Source organism: Phycodurus eques, chromosome 6, assembly GCF_024500275.1.
Source record: "Phycodurus eques isolate BA_2022a chromosome 6, UOR_Pequ_1.1, whole genome shotgun sequence".
NCBI classification, from domain to species: domain Eukaryota; kingdom Metazoa; phylum Chordata; class Actinopteri; order Syngnathiformes; family Syngnathidae; genus Phycodurus; species Phycodurus eques.
This window is the reverse complement of record NC_084530.1, coordinates 25320034-25336845: the sequence shown is the minus strand read 5'-3', so window position 1 is coordinate 25336845 and position 16812 is coordinate 25320034. Positions and strand designations below refer to the sequence as shown.

Below are 16812 nucleotides of genomic sequence, written 5' to 3'. Positions count from 1 at the left end.
ACAGTGGGGACAATTTTGATTATTATACGTTACCCCCATGTGATCAAAGTCAGCAAAAGCCCGATTGACAGATGTCTCTGAAAACTTATCTGGAGCGATTATCCTCTGCTTTGGGGTGTGTTGATTTTTTGTTTATTTATTTATTTTTCCTCCCTGACCTGCTGGAAAAAAATGGCCGGGCTGACGATTGCAACTCTTAAACCTGTTCAATAATTAATATGGCAAATATTTTTTAACATTTTGATAACAGTACGTCAGATTTAATCATCTACTGCGGCGACAGAAACATATTTGTGTGGAGAACAGCAGTTAGTTTTATTTGTAACAGGTTCACATTTTTGTGTGTTTATGACGTTACATATGGTGGTACCGTGTTTTTGTGATATAAATAAGTGAGAAACAGATAAGTCATTTCAAAACCTTTTACCAGCATTAATGTGAACATAACCCGTACAACTCAATTGATACAAACATTTTTTTAAAAATATATATCTTCTTGAGAGGGGACGTAAAAATCAACAACTGAAATAATGTTGTTGCACAAATATGCACGTCCTCTTATAAGTGGGAAGTGGTTGTGTTCTGAATCAACCAGCCACATTCAAACTTATGTTAAATGGTAGTCAACACACAACTGCCACCATTTAACATGCCTCTAATTAAGCCCAAATAAAAATTATGTTCCAGTAGGCTTTTCCTGACTTTTTTTTGTTTTTTTTGCTTTCTAGTTGAAGCCTGAAGATTTTGTGGTAACACTGACTGGTATTTGGAACTGTTCATAAATCTGTCTACCTTGTCTAAAGACCCAGTTCCAGCTGAAGAAAAAAAATGACTGAGAAGAATTGACTATCTTTATAGAGGGAAAAATACTGCTTAACTATCTATCTTCCGTAAAAACAAAAAGACAACCGACGAAAGCACATTTTATTAAAGCATATTCCCATTAGTGAAATTAGGTAAAGGCATTGTTGTCAAAATTTCCCACTTTTCACCCACAGTGAGCCCTTTACAGAGTAAATAACTTCCTTTAGGGAAATATACCTAATTAACATAATTACTTACTTTTACTTATGTCTCGGTGACGGTCTTTCTGGTGTATTATGTCCTCTTTTTCACCAAAACAAAGAAGAAATTCAAGTTAACAAGTTCACTGGCAAAGCTAATGTCGTCACGAATCACGATGCGGTGACGTTCAAGGTTGCAAGAAAAGTTCCGGAATTCGGAGTTGTGCGTGTTGCCGCGGTAACCCCTATGCAGGTGAAAAGAAAGCGTCTCGTTGCAGTGCTGCGGATCACATTCATGACGTCGTAAAACACAGAAAGGACGAATTTGTTCCATTCGCTGTCCTACGTGATTGTCACCGGCATAAAAGAACGGCTATTATATTAAAGGGTGCCGAAAGTGTAAGTTCTGCTTTTAACTCACAACAATAACAAGTTTCACCAGGTAAATACGTCACGAGGGTTCGCTAGCTTCCCGAGCTAGCGAACAAATTTCAGCTAGGTTTACTTTATTTAACTTTAGGTCTTTAAAAGTGATGTTTTATCGACACTTGGTTGCTACATTAAATTAATTTCACACCGTTCACTTCGTTTGGCACTCATAAAACTCATAAATCACTGCGAGTGAATTATTGCCTTCGACTGTAGATTAAAATTGTACACAGTTTGGAACATTTTACAACAATTATTCGGTGAATTCTGTCCTACAATCCCACAAAGGTAGGTACCAGTGTCCAAAGATTGTACTCAACTAAGAGTATGCTACCGTTACTTTAGTGTAATAGTGATTTTAAGTAAAAAGTAGCCCTCCAAATAATTACTTGAACAAGTATTTAGTGAAAAAACTAGTCAAGTACTTGTCACTGGTGAGCAACTTCTCATTTATTGTTTTTTTTTTTTTAAATGAGCATGAATGCCAAAAAGACAAAAAAAAGTGTGTTCAGCTATTGCCACATAAAACAATTATAAATATAAAGTGACATTACAATTTCAGCCACAAGAAATCGTGTTAAATGAATGAACTTTCTTTGTTTACATGTGTAAAAGTACAGTGGCTCACCAGACAGAGATTGTTATATCATTATATAGAGCTCAAAATACAAGTAGTGAGTGAAAGTTAGCTCTATCTAAGGAAGTAAACGCAGTGTACCTTCTGAAACACAGAAATACAGTAAAAAGTAAAAAGTATTTTGCATTAAAACTACTCCGACAAGTAAAATTGATCCAAAAAGCGAAATAAGTAAATGTAACAGAGTTCATCTCGCGCGTTACTAGACACATTCATTCAAAATTTAATGTTTTTTCAGGATTCTGGTTACCAATTTATTTGAAAGTGTTTTCAGTACAGTATTTGGCAGCTCACTACTTATAATGGTACAACTTAAATGTTATAAACAGCCATCATTTTAATATTGGAGTTCATTATAACGGAAATAATCATGTAGTTGAATATTAGATTTGTTTTTTGTTATGTCTTTGTTGTAAGTGTATTAAGTAGCTGCTAAAGTGGTAAAGATATTATCATGATTAAAATTGATTTTGTGGTCGGCACTTTCTAAATTATTGCTAACAATCTTTGGTATATTGTTTATGTTTACAATGATGCCGAATTGGACTCGTGCTACTCATTAATCACTATGTCTTTCCTTCACAAGATCTGGAAAAAATATGACAGTTTGTGAGCTTTGGCGACGATATTGGCGCAGCATGTTAGCTGCTACCTCATAGGGAAGGGTCCCACCATGGAACCTCTGATGCGGTCTACAGACTGCGGAAACATGAGCTCAAAGCCAAATAAAAAGGATCCCTCTGAAGTCGGCAACAGTCAAGCCACTTTGCCGTCGTTATGGCCTGTGCCGTATTCTCCCTCAGCGTCCTCGCTGCGTAGGAATCTTTTTGATCCCTCCGCCATTGTTGCTGTTACAGTCTCCTCTGTCACTCCCAGTCGTGTGGCTCAAGCCGGATCAGTAAAAATCCTCACAGAGTCAAAATGGACAGAAAGACTGCTATCAGGGGCATCGGTATTATGCACGGACACTTCTGGTGAAGCATCAAAGAGGTATTATAGCATGTGGCAATTTAAATAATATCAATTCACAAGTAATTTTAATCATTTATTCAGTTTGACAGATAAAGATGAATCCAGAGTCACCGTTAGGGACTTATTCAGTCTTCCCGCCATCGTTCCGAGCGTGTCCCCTGAAAGTCCGCGTTCTGTGGTTCAACTACAATTACCAGAGCCAAAATGGACAGAAAAAACTCCAATGAAGGCCTCTGCATCATTTACTGACATCCCTGTCAAGACTGCTGATGAAGCAGCACAGAGGTATTAGTGTTATAGTAACTAATATCCATTCATATTCTTTATATCAGTGATTACCAAATACGACGTACATCTGCACAGTATTTGCTAATCACTGTAGATGAACAAATAAATTATTTGTTTACTACAAAATAAATTATTTGTTTACTACAAATAATTTCTTTGTTCATCTACAGTGCTGTGAAAAAGTAAAGTAAAAAAAAAAGTAAAATTAACCCAAGTGAACTTAAAATGCTGTTTTAAATGGTGATTTCATTTGTTAAGGGAAAAAAAACAACCTATTCAAAGTTACCTGACCATGTGTGAAAAAGTAATTACCCCCTTGTTAAATCTTGAATTAAAAAGCATTTTAAAAGAACATTTTAAGTTCGCTTGAGTTATATTTGTGTGATATTTATACAATCTTAAACAAAGTGGGGAAACTATGCAAAAATCTATTAATTTGAGAAGGAGGCCAATACTTTTTCACGGCACTGTATGTATGCTAGCAATATATAGTGAAAGGCAGTATAATTAAATGCTCTTGCACTTGATGGGAGAAGGTGCAATTAACCTATGTATCCACCTGTTGCCATTCATACAACATTAAAATTGTTTTGTGTTAAACTAAACAGGCTCAGGCGGCCTGGATGGATGGATAAACAGGCTCAGATTTAACACTGGGTATCTAACTTTGTGAAGAAATTAAGATGAGATCATCATTATTATACTTTTTGTGACATTTTTGTTAGGTGGTGTGCTGTAAGATTTTTCTAACGCACAATATGTGCTTTGGCTCGATAAATGTTGGGAAACGTTGCTTTACACTCTAGTGTCATAATAATTAATTGTTATTGTTTCAGTTTTACAGAGAGAGAGTCATCAAAAGTCACAAGGAGGGACTTGTTCAATCTTCCCGCCATTGGTTCCATCGTTTCCCCCAGAAGCTCCCATCTTGCAGGATCACGGAAAGCCACCGCAGAGATAAAATGGACAGAAAAACCAAGACAGAAGGCCGTGGTATCATGCACTGACATCCCTGCCACCAAGAATGATGAAGCAGCAGCACAGAGGTACGTTACACATGTGATTTGATCAGACTACTACTGTATTTGTTCCAGGCGGCACGGTGGCCGACTGGTTAGAGCGTCAGCCTCACAGTTCTGAGGACCCGGGTTCAATCCCCGTCCCCGCCTGTGTGGAGTTTGCATGTTCTCTCCGTGCCTGCGTGGGTTTTCTCCGGGCACTCTGGTTTCCTCCCACATCCCAAAAACATGCATGGTAGGTTAATTGAAGACGCTAAATTGCCCGTAGGTGTGAATGTGAGTGCGAATGGTTGTCTGTTTGTATGTGCCCTGCGATTGGCTGGCAACCAGTTCGGGGTGTACCCCGCCTCCTGCCCGATGAGAGCTGGGATAGGCTCCAGCACGCCCGCGACCCTAGTGAGGATAAGCGGCTCAGAAAATGGATGGATGGATGTATTTGTTCCTTGATATTCTTTTAAATTTCTTGCAGACAAATTTAGCATTTTTTCTCACACTTTGAAACAGTTCCAAGATGTCTTACTAACATGTCTGTAACATGTTTTGTCAAAATACGCCCAAGGATCAATAATTACATTAAACTTTACAACACCGTAATTTTCGTGTAACTGAAATTATCTCCGTCTCATGCAAGTGAGCCATGGCTTATCCTTCCCCACATATAGCTTGGCTAGTGGCAAATCCTGTTTTTGTTACCATGTTGAACAGGAGTTTGACCAGGTTGACCAGTCCGAGTGTTCCTATCATAGACATACAGTATACAGACGCCGCATTGATTGCGATATTATACATCCGGATGTCGGCCATCTTGTGGCAGTCATTAGTCTCGACACCCCATCGCTGTCCTGCTGTGGCTTGCATAAACATTCAAGCATTCGATAACAGATTGCATGGAGCAACACATGTAGACAGATAATATAACTGTACTCACAGGTATATATTCTTTATCCTCTACGAAAAATGACCAATGTTACAGAACCTTACTGAGTCACTTACAGTAGCTTTAGAAGAACTACTATTCTTCTTTGTTTGTTTGCATGACTGTATTATACTGCCTCCCGGTGGCCAAATTCTATTTAATTGTTATTAATTCATGTTTTTATAAAGTACATTATAGTGTTATTTGTCTTTATTAAAAAAAACTAACTTTGTTTTTGGTTGGAGGCTGGAACGGATTAATGGCATTGCCATTCATTTCAATGGGGAAACATAATTTGAGATTTGAACTTTTATCTTAAGGCTCCACTGTATTTGTATAAAAGTAATTAAAAAGTCATTTTTCAATTATGTGTCTCCTTTTGTTACCTTCAATAAAGATACAGCATACTGTATGTGTGTACTGTATGTAGCATTCGCAGTCAATTCTTATTCACACTTTATGATCCTAAGAATAATTGTTTCAGTTTTACAGAGACAGATGAATCAATAACCACATGCAGGATGAAAAGGCTGAACCTGGTTGAAAAGGTTCCCGTCACTGGCATGGAGATAGTTCAGTTGTTCCTCAAGAACAGAGACGTGGGAGAACTAAAGGTGTTTTACTTGAAGGAACAAGAGAGTGACTTGTTCAGGTACAGCTTTGCTTTGCCGTACAAACTGGTAGTGTATAAACATGCAGCATTAAATGTGCTTGTTGTCTCTTCCACTCAAGACCCTATGACCTGCGAGTGGTCCCAGACAGTGAGGCTGGTTCCGAGCACTACGTCTTCACTGCAAATGCAGTGCTGCATGTCACACAGAGGGGTTACGGAGGGCTGGTCACTTTGGAAGAGTGGTACAGGGAGTCGGTGCTCTGGACAGCTTTGCAGGCGATCCCCTTTTTTAGGGAATTCATTCTGCGAAACGCTGTCACCCTGTAAGTGCACAGATATACTTTAAAACAACACGAGACACTTTATTAGGTACACGTGCACTGTATATCCGTCCATTTAATAGCCTTGTCCTAATTTGGATCACGGGTGAGGTGGACTCTCTTCCAGTTGACCTTTGGCGAGAAGTGGGATATAACCTGGATTGGTCCCCAATCAATCACAGGGCACAGTTAGTATGGAATGTTTTACAGACAACAAGCATTTACACTCACATTTACGTTGGTGGGCAATGCAGTCTTCAATTAAACTAACATGCATTTTTTGAAATGTGGGAGGAATCTCGAGTACCTGGGGAAAAAATACATGAAACGAGAACATGCAAAAAAAAGCCTGAGATTTGAACTGCGATGTGTGCTTTGTAGGTGTACTCAATATTTTCGCCGGTGTAGGTATACAAAGCCAACCCCCTTTGTTTTTCCTTTTTGCAACAGGTGGTATAGAAATGTACGTGCGACCGTTTACAAGCGAAGGTTTGAAGAAGTTCAGGCCCTCCTGCTTACGAACATCCCCCAGTACAGAAATGGCCTCCTTCTTTTATCCAGGTCAGTCAGTCTTTTTTCCAGGTCGCTTAAAGCCTTAAACCACTGCCTCTTTGGAAGTACAACGGAACACTTCAAATTCATACAATTTGAAGATTAACCAAAATGCTCTGGGGATAAAAATAAGTCTCAAATGTCATGTAGCTGAAATCATTGCCATGTAACGTCATGCGAGATGTCAGCAAGTCTCATGAGACTTCAGCTACGTGAGCATCTGAACTTGAGTTACTCCACATGTGTTTTTCTTATTTTGTGTGTGTTTGTGAGGTCACCACAGTGAGTACAAGTGATAGAAAAATGTGCTGATAACTATCCACCTATACATTTTCTATTGTGCTTCTCCTCATTAGGGTTGTGGGTTTGGAAATCCAAGTCAACCAACATCACTGAATGGCATGTGTTTGGCTTTGGTGGTGGTTCTCGAATGCACTTGAAATCACATGAACTACAAATATTAATCATGATGATGATGTACTTTTCTACAGACTCATAGAAGACCTGAAAGTGACACACTTGCTGCCTCTGGATGAAACAAAAACATACACGTTGTTGGAATTTCAGAATGTTCTGGCGACCAGTAGGCAAAAGGTTCTGAACAGTCTAAGCCAGCTCTCACAATTTCGCATCTGCATCCTTAGTAAGGTAGTTTGTATGTATGTATGTATGTATGCATGTATGTATGTATGTATTCTTTTTATTTATTTATTTTGAAAGCTACTTTTAAGCCTGTGTAAAGTGTATAGGAAATGTAAAATCAAGTGTATGTAAATGTTCCCTCCAGGCCAAAGAAGAGAGTTACAAGGTCCTCAAGGAGCTTCAGGAGCACCTCGACTATGCCGACATGCCACATCATTGTTGCAAGCCCATTCACCTGCACCAGGCCCACCTGAACGATCTGCAGAGGGATTTTGCGCACGGGAAGAGTGTCCTGCAGAAGCTGGGCAACTTCGCTGCCCTCGTCAATCAGATCATCATGCAGACTCTTGTCACCGTTGTCCAGAAAAATGTCACGTTGTTCCTCAACAACATTTTGAAGGTGACAAGAATTTTTTAAATCTAAATTAAAGTCTCCTAAAACCAGTGTTTTCCAACCTTTATTATTGAGCCAAAACAGGTATTTTACATTAGAAAAAAACTCAAACCAGTCAAGTGTAATTGTATAATTTCTTGCAGCACACTTGATGATTTCTCACGCTGGATTGGAATCACAGTCCTAAATAAGTTTTTTTTCTTTGTCAGAGAAAGAATTCTCACAGCAGCTGCCTTTTCCAAACTGACCTGTGTCTTGGTGCTGATCAGCTGACTCTTGAACCACCTCTACATCTCTTACGAGAAACACTCACTCAGGCACTTCTGACTGCCGGTGATTCCATAAGCCAGGTGACTTCTGTTTCCAAAAATGTAAAACTTTATGACCCTCAAGATAAAAATCATCTTTGTGACCTCTCTCTGGTAGATGTGTGACACTTCTGGACTTTTCCTGGAGGTCAGCAGCGCCCTTGATCGTCAGGACGAAACATCTGACGTCAGCTGTTCTTCTGTTGTCGCAGACTCTCATGGTAGTTTTTTAAAATTCAATTTCTATCCTACATAACATGCTGCCTGTGTGCTAAGAGTCAAGCATACAACTAATATCATTATGCAAGAGAAGTATTTGAATTAACAGCACATTTCTCAGTTGATTTAGATCCTGCGAAATGGCCACCCTATTGTACCGTACTTAAAAGTTAAATATAACTGAACCATTCTTAAAAAATTTACTGTATTTGAAAAGCAAAAAATGTACTGTTTATGAAAAGCAAAAAAAAAAAAAGATTTACTGGTTTGGATGAAAAAAAAAAATAATTAAACAGGCTGTATGCATTGCTACAAGCTTAATTCTAATATATTTGATTGTATTTCATGTTTTACAATTTATTCTTATTTTATTCAATGATTCTTTCACGTACCACTACAGCAGTGATTCCCAACAAGTGTGCCGGGGGACATTAGTCTGCCCTGCGCGCTCTTCAGGTGTGCTGTGGGAAATGATAACATTTTGCTTAATTGCTCAAAAATGATTTATTTACAAGAAATAATGTATCTTTGTTCATCTATTTATGCAAGTGAGGCATAGTGACAGACAAATAAATGGTCTTCTATTAGATGGCAGGAAGTACATACAGTAATTGATGTCTCCACTTTTTGTGACATTTTTGTTTGTTGGTGTGCCGTGAGATTTTTCAAATGTAAAATATGTGCCTTGGCTCCATAAAGGTTGGAAATCACTGCACTGCACTGAGAGAGAGAGACTGTGACAGCGGTTCTCCACACTTGCAGAACCGCTGTACTATAAAATAGTGCCAAAATTCCAAATCTAATAGTGAGACTTATTCATAGTACTGTATATGCAAGTGTTTCCCAGTGTTTATTGAGCGAAGGCATATGCTTTAATTTAGAAAAAGCTCACTGCACACCGCCAAACATAAATGTCACAAAAAGTATATACTGTAGTCTAAAGATGAGCTTGTCTTAATACACTTACATGGGCCTATACTCGCAGGAAACCATGACTTATTCTGTTGTATGAATGGAAACAGGTCATTCTTCAGGACATTGGCTGAGGTGGTATGAAATGGATTTATACAAGGTGCGAATGGTTGTTTGTGTGTGCCCTGCGATTGGCTGGCGACCAGTTCAGGGTGTACCCTGCCTCTCGCCCGAAGATAGCTGGCAAGGGCTCCAGCACGCCCGTGACCCTAGTGGGGATAAGTGGTACAGAAAATGGATGGATGGATGGATCACATGAACTATTGAAATGAAGTGGTAGATATAATGGAGTCAGGCAAACTGTTCCAATCAAACACAGCTTTATATTTAAAAGCACAATGTCCAATTTCAGCCCTTGGTGTAGGGACATTAAATAAAATTATGTCTGCATTTCTTAGGCGATACCTTGTGTCAAGGTATTGTTTTAAGTATTGAATGCTTGGAAAACCTGAGTTGCTTCAGTTTCCTTTTGTATCTCACCCTCCAAGGTGAGATCAAGGACAACGATGGAATGCCTGGTCTCATACATTATAGCTGCTGTCAGTGGATCAGAGAACAGCGCCCCGGTTGGAAGTTCATGATGTCTGTGCAGGGCCACAGAATGCCTGGCTCATACTATCCTCTATCCAAAGAACGACTTGTGTGGTATATTACCATCAATGATGTGTCAATACGCATAAACAAAGAGCAGTCTGAGCTGATGCAGGCAAGCATTCTATTCCGAAAAAATACCGGCTCTATCTCCAATATGAACACAAAATGTATTTAATTTCTTTTGTCTCTACTGTTCGGACAGGCAGCAGAGTCCGAGATCCAGCAGCTGCTGGAGAGTTACGTGTGGTTGCTGGACATCCGTGTGTTCATCAGCCAATGGAGTCCAGCCTCTTTGGAAAGCATGAAGGGTCAATCTGCTTTACTGTATCAGGAACTAATTAAGAAGCTGCGCCAGTGGATTGAACAAATCCACGCCACCCCGTCATTCATCTCTACCTCCAACCAGCTATTTATTATCCACTGCACCCACATGAAGGAGTATCTAGGTATGCAAAATGACAGACATAAATTCAGTTCCATTGGTATAAACGTGGTCCAAAGGTAATACATGTACCAAAACATAAACAACACTTGGATTTACATTATATCGTGAACCAAATGGTATAGTGCCTAGGTCATATTTGAACGTTTTCGGAAAACAAGAAAAAAATTTTTTTTTCACAAGTACATTGGTATTGTTTATTTATTTAGTAATAGTAAGTTACAAATGACCAGGGCAATTATGCTATTAGGCTAACGGTAAAATGCTATTCAAGGGACCCAACAGGGTCACCCTAGACTCAAAAGTCGACCACCCTGTTGGCAACCCCCAATCCCGTGTGTTTTTGTCACGAATTTTCTTTTCGTTCCAAAAGAGCCACGAGACACCAAGAAATAACCTGTACAATTCCATTCACCACTCCACCTCCGTTACAGATTGAGTAACGGTTTTTCAAGGGGGAATAAGTTACTACATTTGATGTGATGGTTGTGTGTGTGTTGTGGTTAAGACATCTACTGTAATACTTAGTAGTAGTTGTACCAGTAATGCCAAAGGAAGTTACAGCAACCTACAGTAATTCATCTGTTACTCGAGGCATCTATTTTAATTGCAGTATGTATTTGTTCATGTCAACATACTTTAACAGATGCCGTGCCTCAGTTAATCGCCATGTGCGTATCTGGCGATTTTGTTGAGGCACAGCAGCTATTAAAGCAGAAGTCACTATTTGAGGAAATGTGATTACTTATACTTTTATTCCATTCTTTTCTGTCTGTTCTCCAGGGCAGCAGTTAAGTTTGATTGAAAATGAAGTACAGGAAGAGTTAATGAAGCAAATGAAATTACTCTCAGAAAGCTTTTTGCATGATTTGGAGGAAGCTCATACTGCTCTCCGGACTGAACCCAAAGACTTGCATGACTTGCCAAAATATGTTGATGTGGTACGGACACCGTATTTTTTCTTATACCTGCATAACGTTTCATTCCTGGGGTGATAGCAATTCCGTAATTAACCCTATCAGGCTCATCAAAATAAAGTAAACATACGGTAGTTCTGTTTAATATTTAATGTTTTATTTAAAAACGAAAGTTATTTAATAGTCACATGTATCCTCAGGTATGGAAGTCTGTGAACATGTTGGCGGATATGCAGAAACGTTTGGAATACGTTCACACACTCCAGGACAGTATTTGCACTTATTATAGAGAGATGACCATGCAGGAGCTGAGTTTGGAGAAAAAGGTCCACAAAACCCAACACAATTAATAATAATCTTTTTATATGTTTATCATCTAATTTGTTCACACCCTGTGCTTTGTTAATAATATGTGTGTTATCTTACATTTAGATGTTGGACACGTGGGCTTGCTATTATTCCCACTTGAAACAAGCAGATAGCACCTTGTGTTATCGTCTTCCCACAGTGGCTACTGCTCTGTACACAATGTCACCTTGGATGGCTTCTGATTTAAGAAATATAGTCTCTAATGCTACCTCTGGGCCATTCCTTGATCCAAGGCAAAATGCTGAACAGTTGGCCTCCGAACTAAATTATATGCATCTACGTGTGGATACCGCTACGTCCAATCTGGAACATCTTTCCAGGACTGGTGAAATATTCCGAGGTCAGATCAAAGGAATTATTATTTTCAATGGAGTTGCCTAAGATTCTAAAATTGTAACTGTAAAATAGAACTAATTGCATGCTACAAATTGCATCACTTTCCATTAGAAAATCCAGTGGACTTGACCGATCTGACTGACATTCCTAAACTCACTGCCCGTAGGGAGCTTTGGGAGCTCTTAGCTCTTTATAGACAATGTTTACATGAATGGAACAAGTTCCTGTTCACTGAGGTACATTTTGAAACCAACACTCATTTTGTAGAAGTTGTAATTGAGCCTGAATGGTAAAACACAACTTGAAATATTATCCTTCTGGCAGCTTGCATTTTCACAAGCTCAAGAGCAAATCGCCCACTGGCAGCTACAAGTTGCAAACCTATCAAGCATCATCCCTGCTGATGACGCAGTGCTGCAGGAGACTTCGGAAACCATTAATGATTTAAGCTATCGGCTTAAAATCTTGGCCAGGTTTCGGAGCCCCACAATCAAACCAAAACACAGAAGCCTTTTTTTCAAAGGCCAGTACCTGAATTGCATTTTTGATTGCTCTGTGATGCATGATGTATATACTGTAAAAACCTAAAATATATATATTCCATGTGACAGGTATTGGATTACGGCATGCCTCTGATACGAATGCAACTCTTGCGGAACTTATTTCTCAGCCATTTGACCTTCACCAGGAATTCATCAACCAGGTGGGAGAAATGTTGTTGATGATACAGTGCAGAAATAAATAAATTACAAGTGGAAGCACATAAAAGTAAACACCAACCTTGCTATTTAATAATCTGACATTTGATCTGACCTTAAATTGTCGACAGTTCTCAAACTTACCCTCGGTCAATTCTGTCTTTCAGATATGTAGCGATGCGCAAAAAGAGAATTCAATGGAACAGACATTCAAAAAAATTCAACAGGCATGGACGAACCATATTTTGCAGCTGCATACCTATACAGGTCCTTGTTGTCATCTTGCTGAACCACACGTATTGACAAACGATTCCACTTCTGACGCCTCAAGTGATGCCAAAATTATCATTGGTAAGACTATACATGTAATAATGCAGCATGTAGCATAATCAACAAAACAGGCTTACTTCTTCATGTGTTTGGATTGTTTATTTTTCTTTCCCACAATCAGGGCTAGAATTCCTCTTCTCTGAGATAGAAAATGATTTGATGACTATGACAAACATGCATAGGTCACGGCACAGTCTAGACTTTAGGTTGCAAGTAGAAGAATGGATGCACCTACTACAGGAGCTTGGTAAACATGTCACTCTGTAGCGCTAGTTATAACAACACATTGTAATAACATTTGCGGATGTACATAAAAAAAAAAATGCTTTCCATTCTGTCCATATAGATAAGTTGTTGCATTTGTTTGAAATCTATCAGCAAAAATGGATATTCCTAAACAACATGTTTCAAGAAACAATCTTGTGTGTTCAAAGATGGGATTTGGTATGTGCCAGCATGATTACGAGATAAACCTTTCTCCATGTTACTGTCTGATCCCAAGTATTTTCAGTTCAATATTAACATTTCTCTGTTTTCTCATAGCTGCCACAATTTCAATCAGTTGATGAGAGTTTCAAGACCATGATGCATTATAACTCGACTCATGCCAGTGTGTTGGATCTTGTTCGTCCCAAAACAGGGAACAACAATTTTCATGGGGCAAACCTTTACCAAACTCTCCTTAACAATCTATCAACATTGAACACTATTGCTAACCAGATGTCAAATCGTCTTCATTCTTTCTGCAAATCGTTTCCAAGACTCTACTTCTTAAGTGACAGGGAAATAGTGGAACTACTCTCATTACAACCAACGCCTACCTCTCTGTTACCCTTTGTACGGAAATTCTTTAAAGGGGTGCAGTTACTGGAAGTGGAAGCCATATCTGTAACAAAGGATCTACATAATTCATGTGACACACACAATAGGGTACTTGGGGTTTTTGGCAACCTCCAAGAGCACATTATCTTTCTTTCTCCATTGGAACCGAATCATAATCCTTTGATTTGGCTGAGTAGGTTTCAGGAACAACTCAAGTCAACCATGATACATCTCATGAGGCAATGTGCTGATGAAAGAAAACAACTGGAACCATCAAATCAAGACTCTGCACATTATGACACTCATGGACAAGTATTAACTGTGCTAGATATGACATCTAAGTATCCTCTTCAGTGTCTTCTTGTAGCAGAGGAAACAATCTGGTGCAATGTCCTTCATCAAGCTTTCCAGGACTCAAGCACAGTTAGGATGAGTAGGATTAATGCATTAAACAGTGCACAACTGGAAAATCTTTGCCAGTCCTTAAGGGATGCATTTGTAAGGTCTAAAGGTGATGCACAACTCTCAAAATACACAATGACATGTTTACGTACTTTTGTGCTCCTTAGAATGAAACATGCAGAGCAACTAACTAAACTCATGCAGGTACAATGTCAGCCAGCATTATCTTTTGAGTGGCTGAGTTCTCTAAAGTATTGTATAACCTCAGAAGGTCAGAGTCTAAAAGAAATTGATGGTCGTAAATGTTATGTGGACATATTAGGCCATCGACTCCCATACGGTTATGAGTATTTTGGTCCAGAAGATTGGGGAATGGTGCATTCTCCCTGCACAGATCGAATGATAATGGGAATTCTTCTTGCTGTGACAAGTTTTAGATGTGGATTTGTGAATGGACCTTGCTCTTCAGGAAAGACAAATACTGTGGTCTGTTTGGGGAAAGCATTGGGGAGACATGTTGTGATGCTACGCTGCTGTCCAAACATGTCATCTGATATTTTTCAAAAGATGCTACTTGGGGCTCTTTTGACAGGAGCATGGTTTGTGCTGGACTCTGTGGACTTGCTGCCTCGAGGTGTCCAGACATCACTGGCACAACATCTTGAGGACATTTACCAATCTTTCTCTGGGTTGTCAAGAAAGAAGGAAGACCAGGAAAAAACTGCCTCAGGTTGCAAAAGCATGTTTGATCCAGAATGCTTTATGGTCTTTTCAGGGGTAACCATTTCTGCTAGCCCCAGCTATGGATGTGTTCTCATATCATCAAAGGGATGCACCGCCGAGATTTCTCAAAGTCTGCGATTTTCAACCAGGCCTGTGGCATTAACTCATCCAGATTACATGATCATTGTGGAGATAATGCTGACTTCCTTTGGTTTTAAAGAGGCAAAGTGTTTAAGTCAACGTCTTGTATCCCTCATCAGTCTCAGCAAGGACTCCCTCTGTCTGCCAGTCTTCACTGCACAAAACCAGAGTAGCTACCTTGTCATTTTGCAAAATATCACATCTGCGTCTAAAAAACTATTAAAACAAATTGTTCGGCATGAGAAATTTATTGGTAAGGCTAGACAATCTTTTGTAATACAAGCTATTCTTAAATCTCCAGAAAATGAAAATGCAGAAGATATTAATGAGGATCAAGAACAAGCAATTTTCCCTGGATTATTGGAGGAAATAGCTGTTGTCAAAGCAATTCATTCAGTATTATCACCAATGATTTATGTGCCTAAGAAGGTCTCACTGTTCAACTCCATTTTCAAAGACATGTTTCCTATAGCTTGTCAGCTTCCCTTTATTCAACAATATACTCAGGATGAGCCAAACTTCGAACTTCAAGAAGCAGTGTCAGAAGAATTAGATCAGCTCCTGTTGCACTCTAACACAGAAAGTATTTGCCAAGCTCTTACACTGTACCAGACCTTGAGTTTCTCTCATGTAGTTATACTTCTTGGACCCACTGGGAGTGGAAAAACAACTTGTTACAATGCTCTGGCAGGAGCCCTCAGTAGACTTGCAAACAAAACAGGTGAAAATATATCTGATGAAAAAATGTTTGAAGTGGATACTCCTCAGGCAAAACTACTGAGCTCTGCTTCAAATTGGAGCTCTGTCAACACTGTGGTCATATTTCCAAACGCCATGTCCCATGAGGAGTTATTTGGTGGATTTTGTGATGAAATTGGGTGGCAAGATGGAGCTGTGACCAAGGCCTTGAGAGATTCAGAAAGACACAAGACTGGAAAATTAGAAATGTGCAAAACAAAGAAGCCTTGTCATGAGACCAATGCAGTGAAATGGCTGGTAATGGATGGAGAGCCACTGAGAAAACCTGGCTGGCTAGATCACTTAAGCACACTGAGTGATCTTGAGGACCCATTTTTAAGCATACCATCTGGTGAAATGCTCATGCCACACCAATCACACTTCAAGTTACTTGTGGAGACCACCGACTTAAGTGAAGCAAGCCCCTCTGCAGTGACTCGCTGCAGTCTTATTTATTTTAATGGTACTGATGTTTGGAACTCCGTGTGGAAGAGCGAAATGGATTCTCTCCATCGCGGTTTCACTCTGGATAAAGGGACCCTGGAAATGTGGACTCAGCTGTCAGAAGATCTTTTCTCCAGCACTCTCAGTTTGCTGAAGAAGAATGAAATTTCTAATAAAGGTCAACCCTCAACGTACGGCCTAACAGAAATCATGTCATTCATTCGAATTCTGCGTGCCCTCCTGCAGCATTTTGCCAGGACTGTCAAACACAACGAAGCCACAGGACAAAAAGACAAAAGAGGTACAATTACTTGCAAGCTTATAAATATGAACAATTGTCAATTAGACATGTATTCTACCATTGTCACTCTTTATTCCAGCAGATATGCCTCCAGGCAGAGATTCTAATATAAGAGAAGATATTTTTCTGTTGGCTTATGTTTGGGGATTTGGTGGGCATCTCCATCCTCGGTAGATAACGATTTTATGTTCTTTATTGCCTCACATTTGTAAACTATGTGAAGGCTCTTGACATAGATCTGAATATTTGCCAATGAATACAAGTAACTGA

The 16812-nt window shown here is 39.3% G+C and overlaps 2 protein-coding genes across 6 annotated transcripts in view; both read left to right on the top strand.

The window, feature by feature from the left end:
- LOC133403562 (extracellular serine/threonine protein kinase FAM20C-like) overlaps nucleotides 1-16812 on the top strand; it is a 45412-nt gene that overhangs the window by 10818 nt on the left and 17782 nt on the right. The gene's annotated exons all lie outside the window — the stretch shown is intronic.
- Nucleotides 1249-16812, top strand: part of LOC133403561 (dynein heavy chain domain-containing protein 1-like) — a 32154-nt gene continuing 16590 nt past the window's right edge. For 3 of the 5 annotated variants that reach the window (XM_061678516.1, XM_061678515.1, XM_061678512.1), the window contains exons 1-19: nucleotides 1249-1403; nucleotides 2657-3060; nucleotides 3124-3327; nucleotides 4167-4376; nucleotides 5750-5917; nucleotides 5998-6201; nucleotides 6649-6759; nucleotides 7242-7398; nucleotides 7538-7792; nucleotides 7996-8136; nucleotides 8213-8315; nucleotides 9774-9991; nucleotides 10082-10325; nucleotides 12555-12646; nucleotides 12809-12992; nucleotides 13093-13218; nucleotides 13318-13415; nucleotides 13515-16542; nucleotides 16622-16712. In XM_061678516.1, coding sequence (XP_061534500.1) covers nucleotides 2744-3060; nucleotides 3124-3327; nucleotides 4167-4376; nucleotides 5750-5917; nucleotides 5998-6201; nucleotides 6649-6759; nucleotides 7242-7398; nucleotides 7538-7792; nucleotides 7996-8136; nucleotides 8213-8315; nucleotides 9774-9991; nucleotides 10082-10325; nucleotides 12555-12646; nucleotides 12809-12992; nucleotides 13093-13218; nucleotides 13318-13415; nucleotides 13515-16542; nucleotides 16622-16712 — 5951 coding nt within the window. In that variant the 5' untranslated portion in view covers nucleotides 1249-1403; nucleotides 2657-2743. The remainder of the gene's footprint in view (nucleotides 1404-2656; nucleotides 3061-3123; nucleotides 3328-4166; nucleotides 4377-5749; nucleotides 5918-5997; nucleotides 6202-6648; nucleotides 6760-7241; nucleotides 7399-7537; nucleotides 7793-7995; nucleotides 8137-8212; nucleotides 8316-9773; nucleotides 9992-10081; nucleotides 10326-12554; nucleotides 12647-12808; nucleotides 12993-13092; nucleotides 13219-13317; nucleotides 13416-13514; nucleotides 16543-16621; nucleotides 16713-16812) is intronic. The other 2 variants (XM_061678513.1, XM_061678517.1) reach the window with 2 other exon arrangements.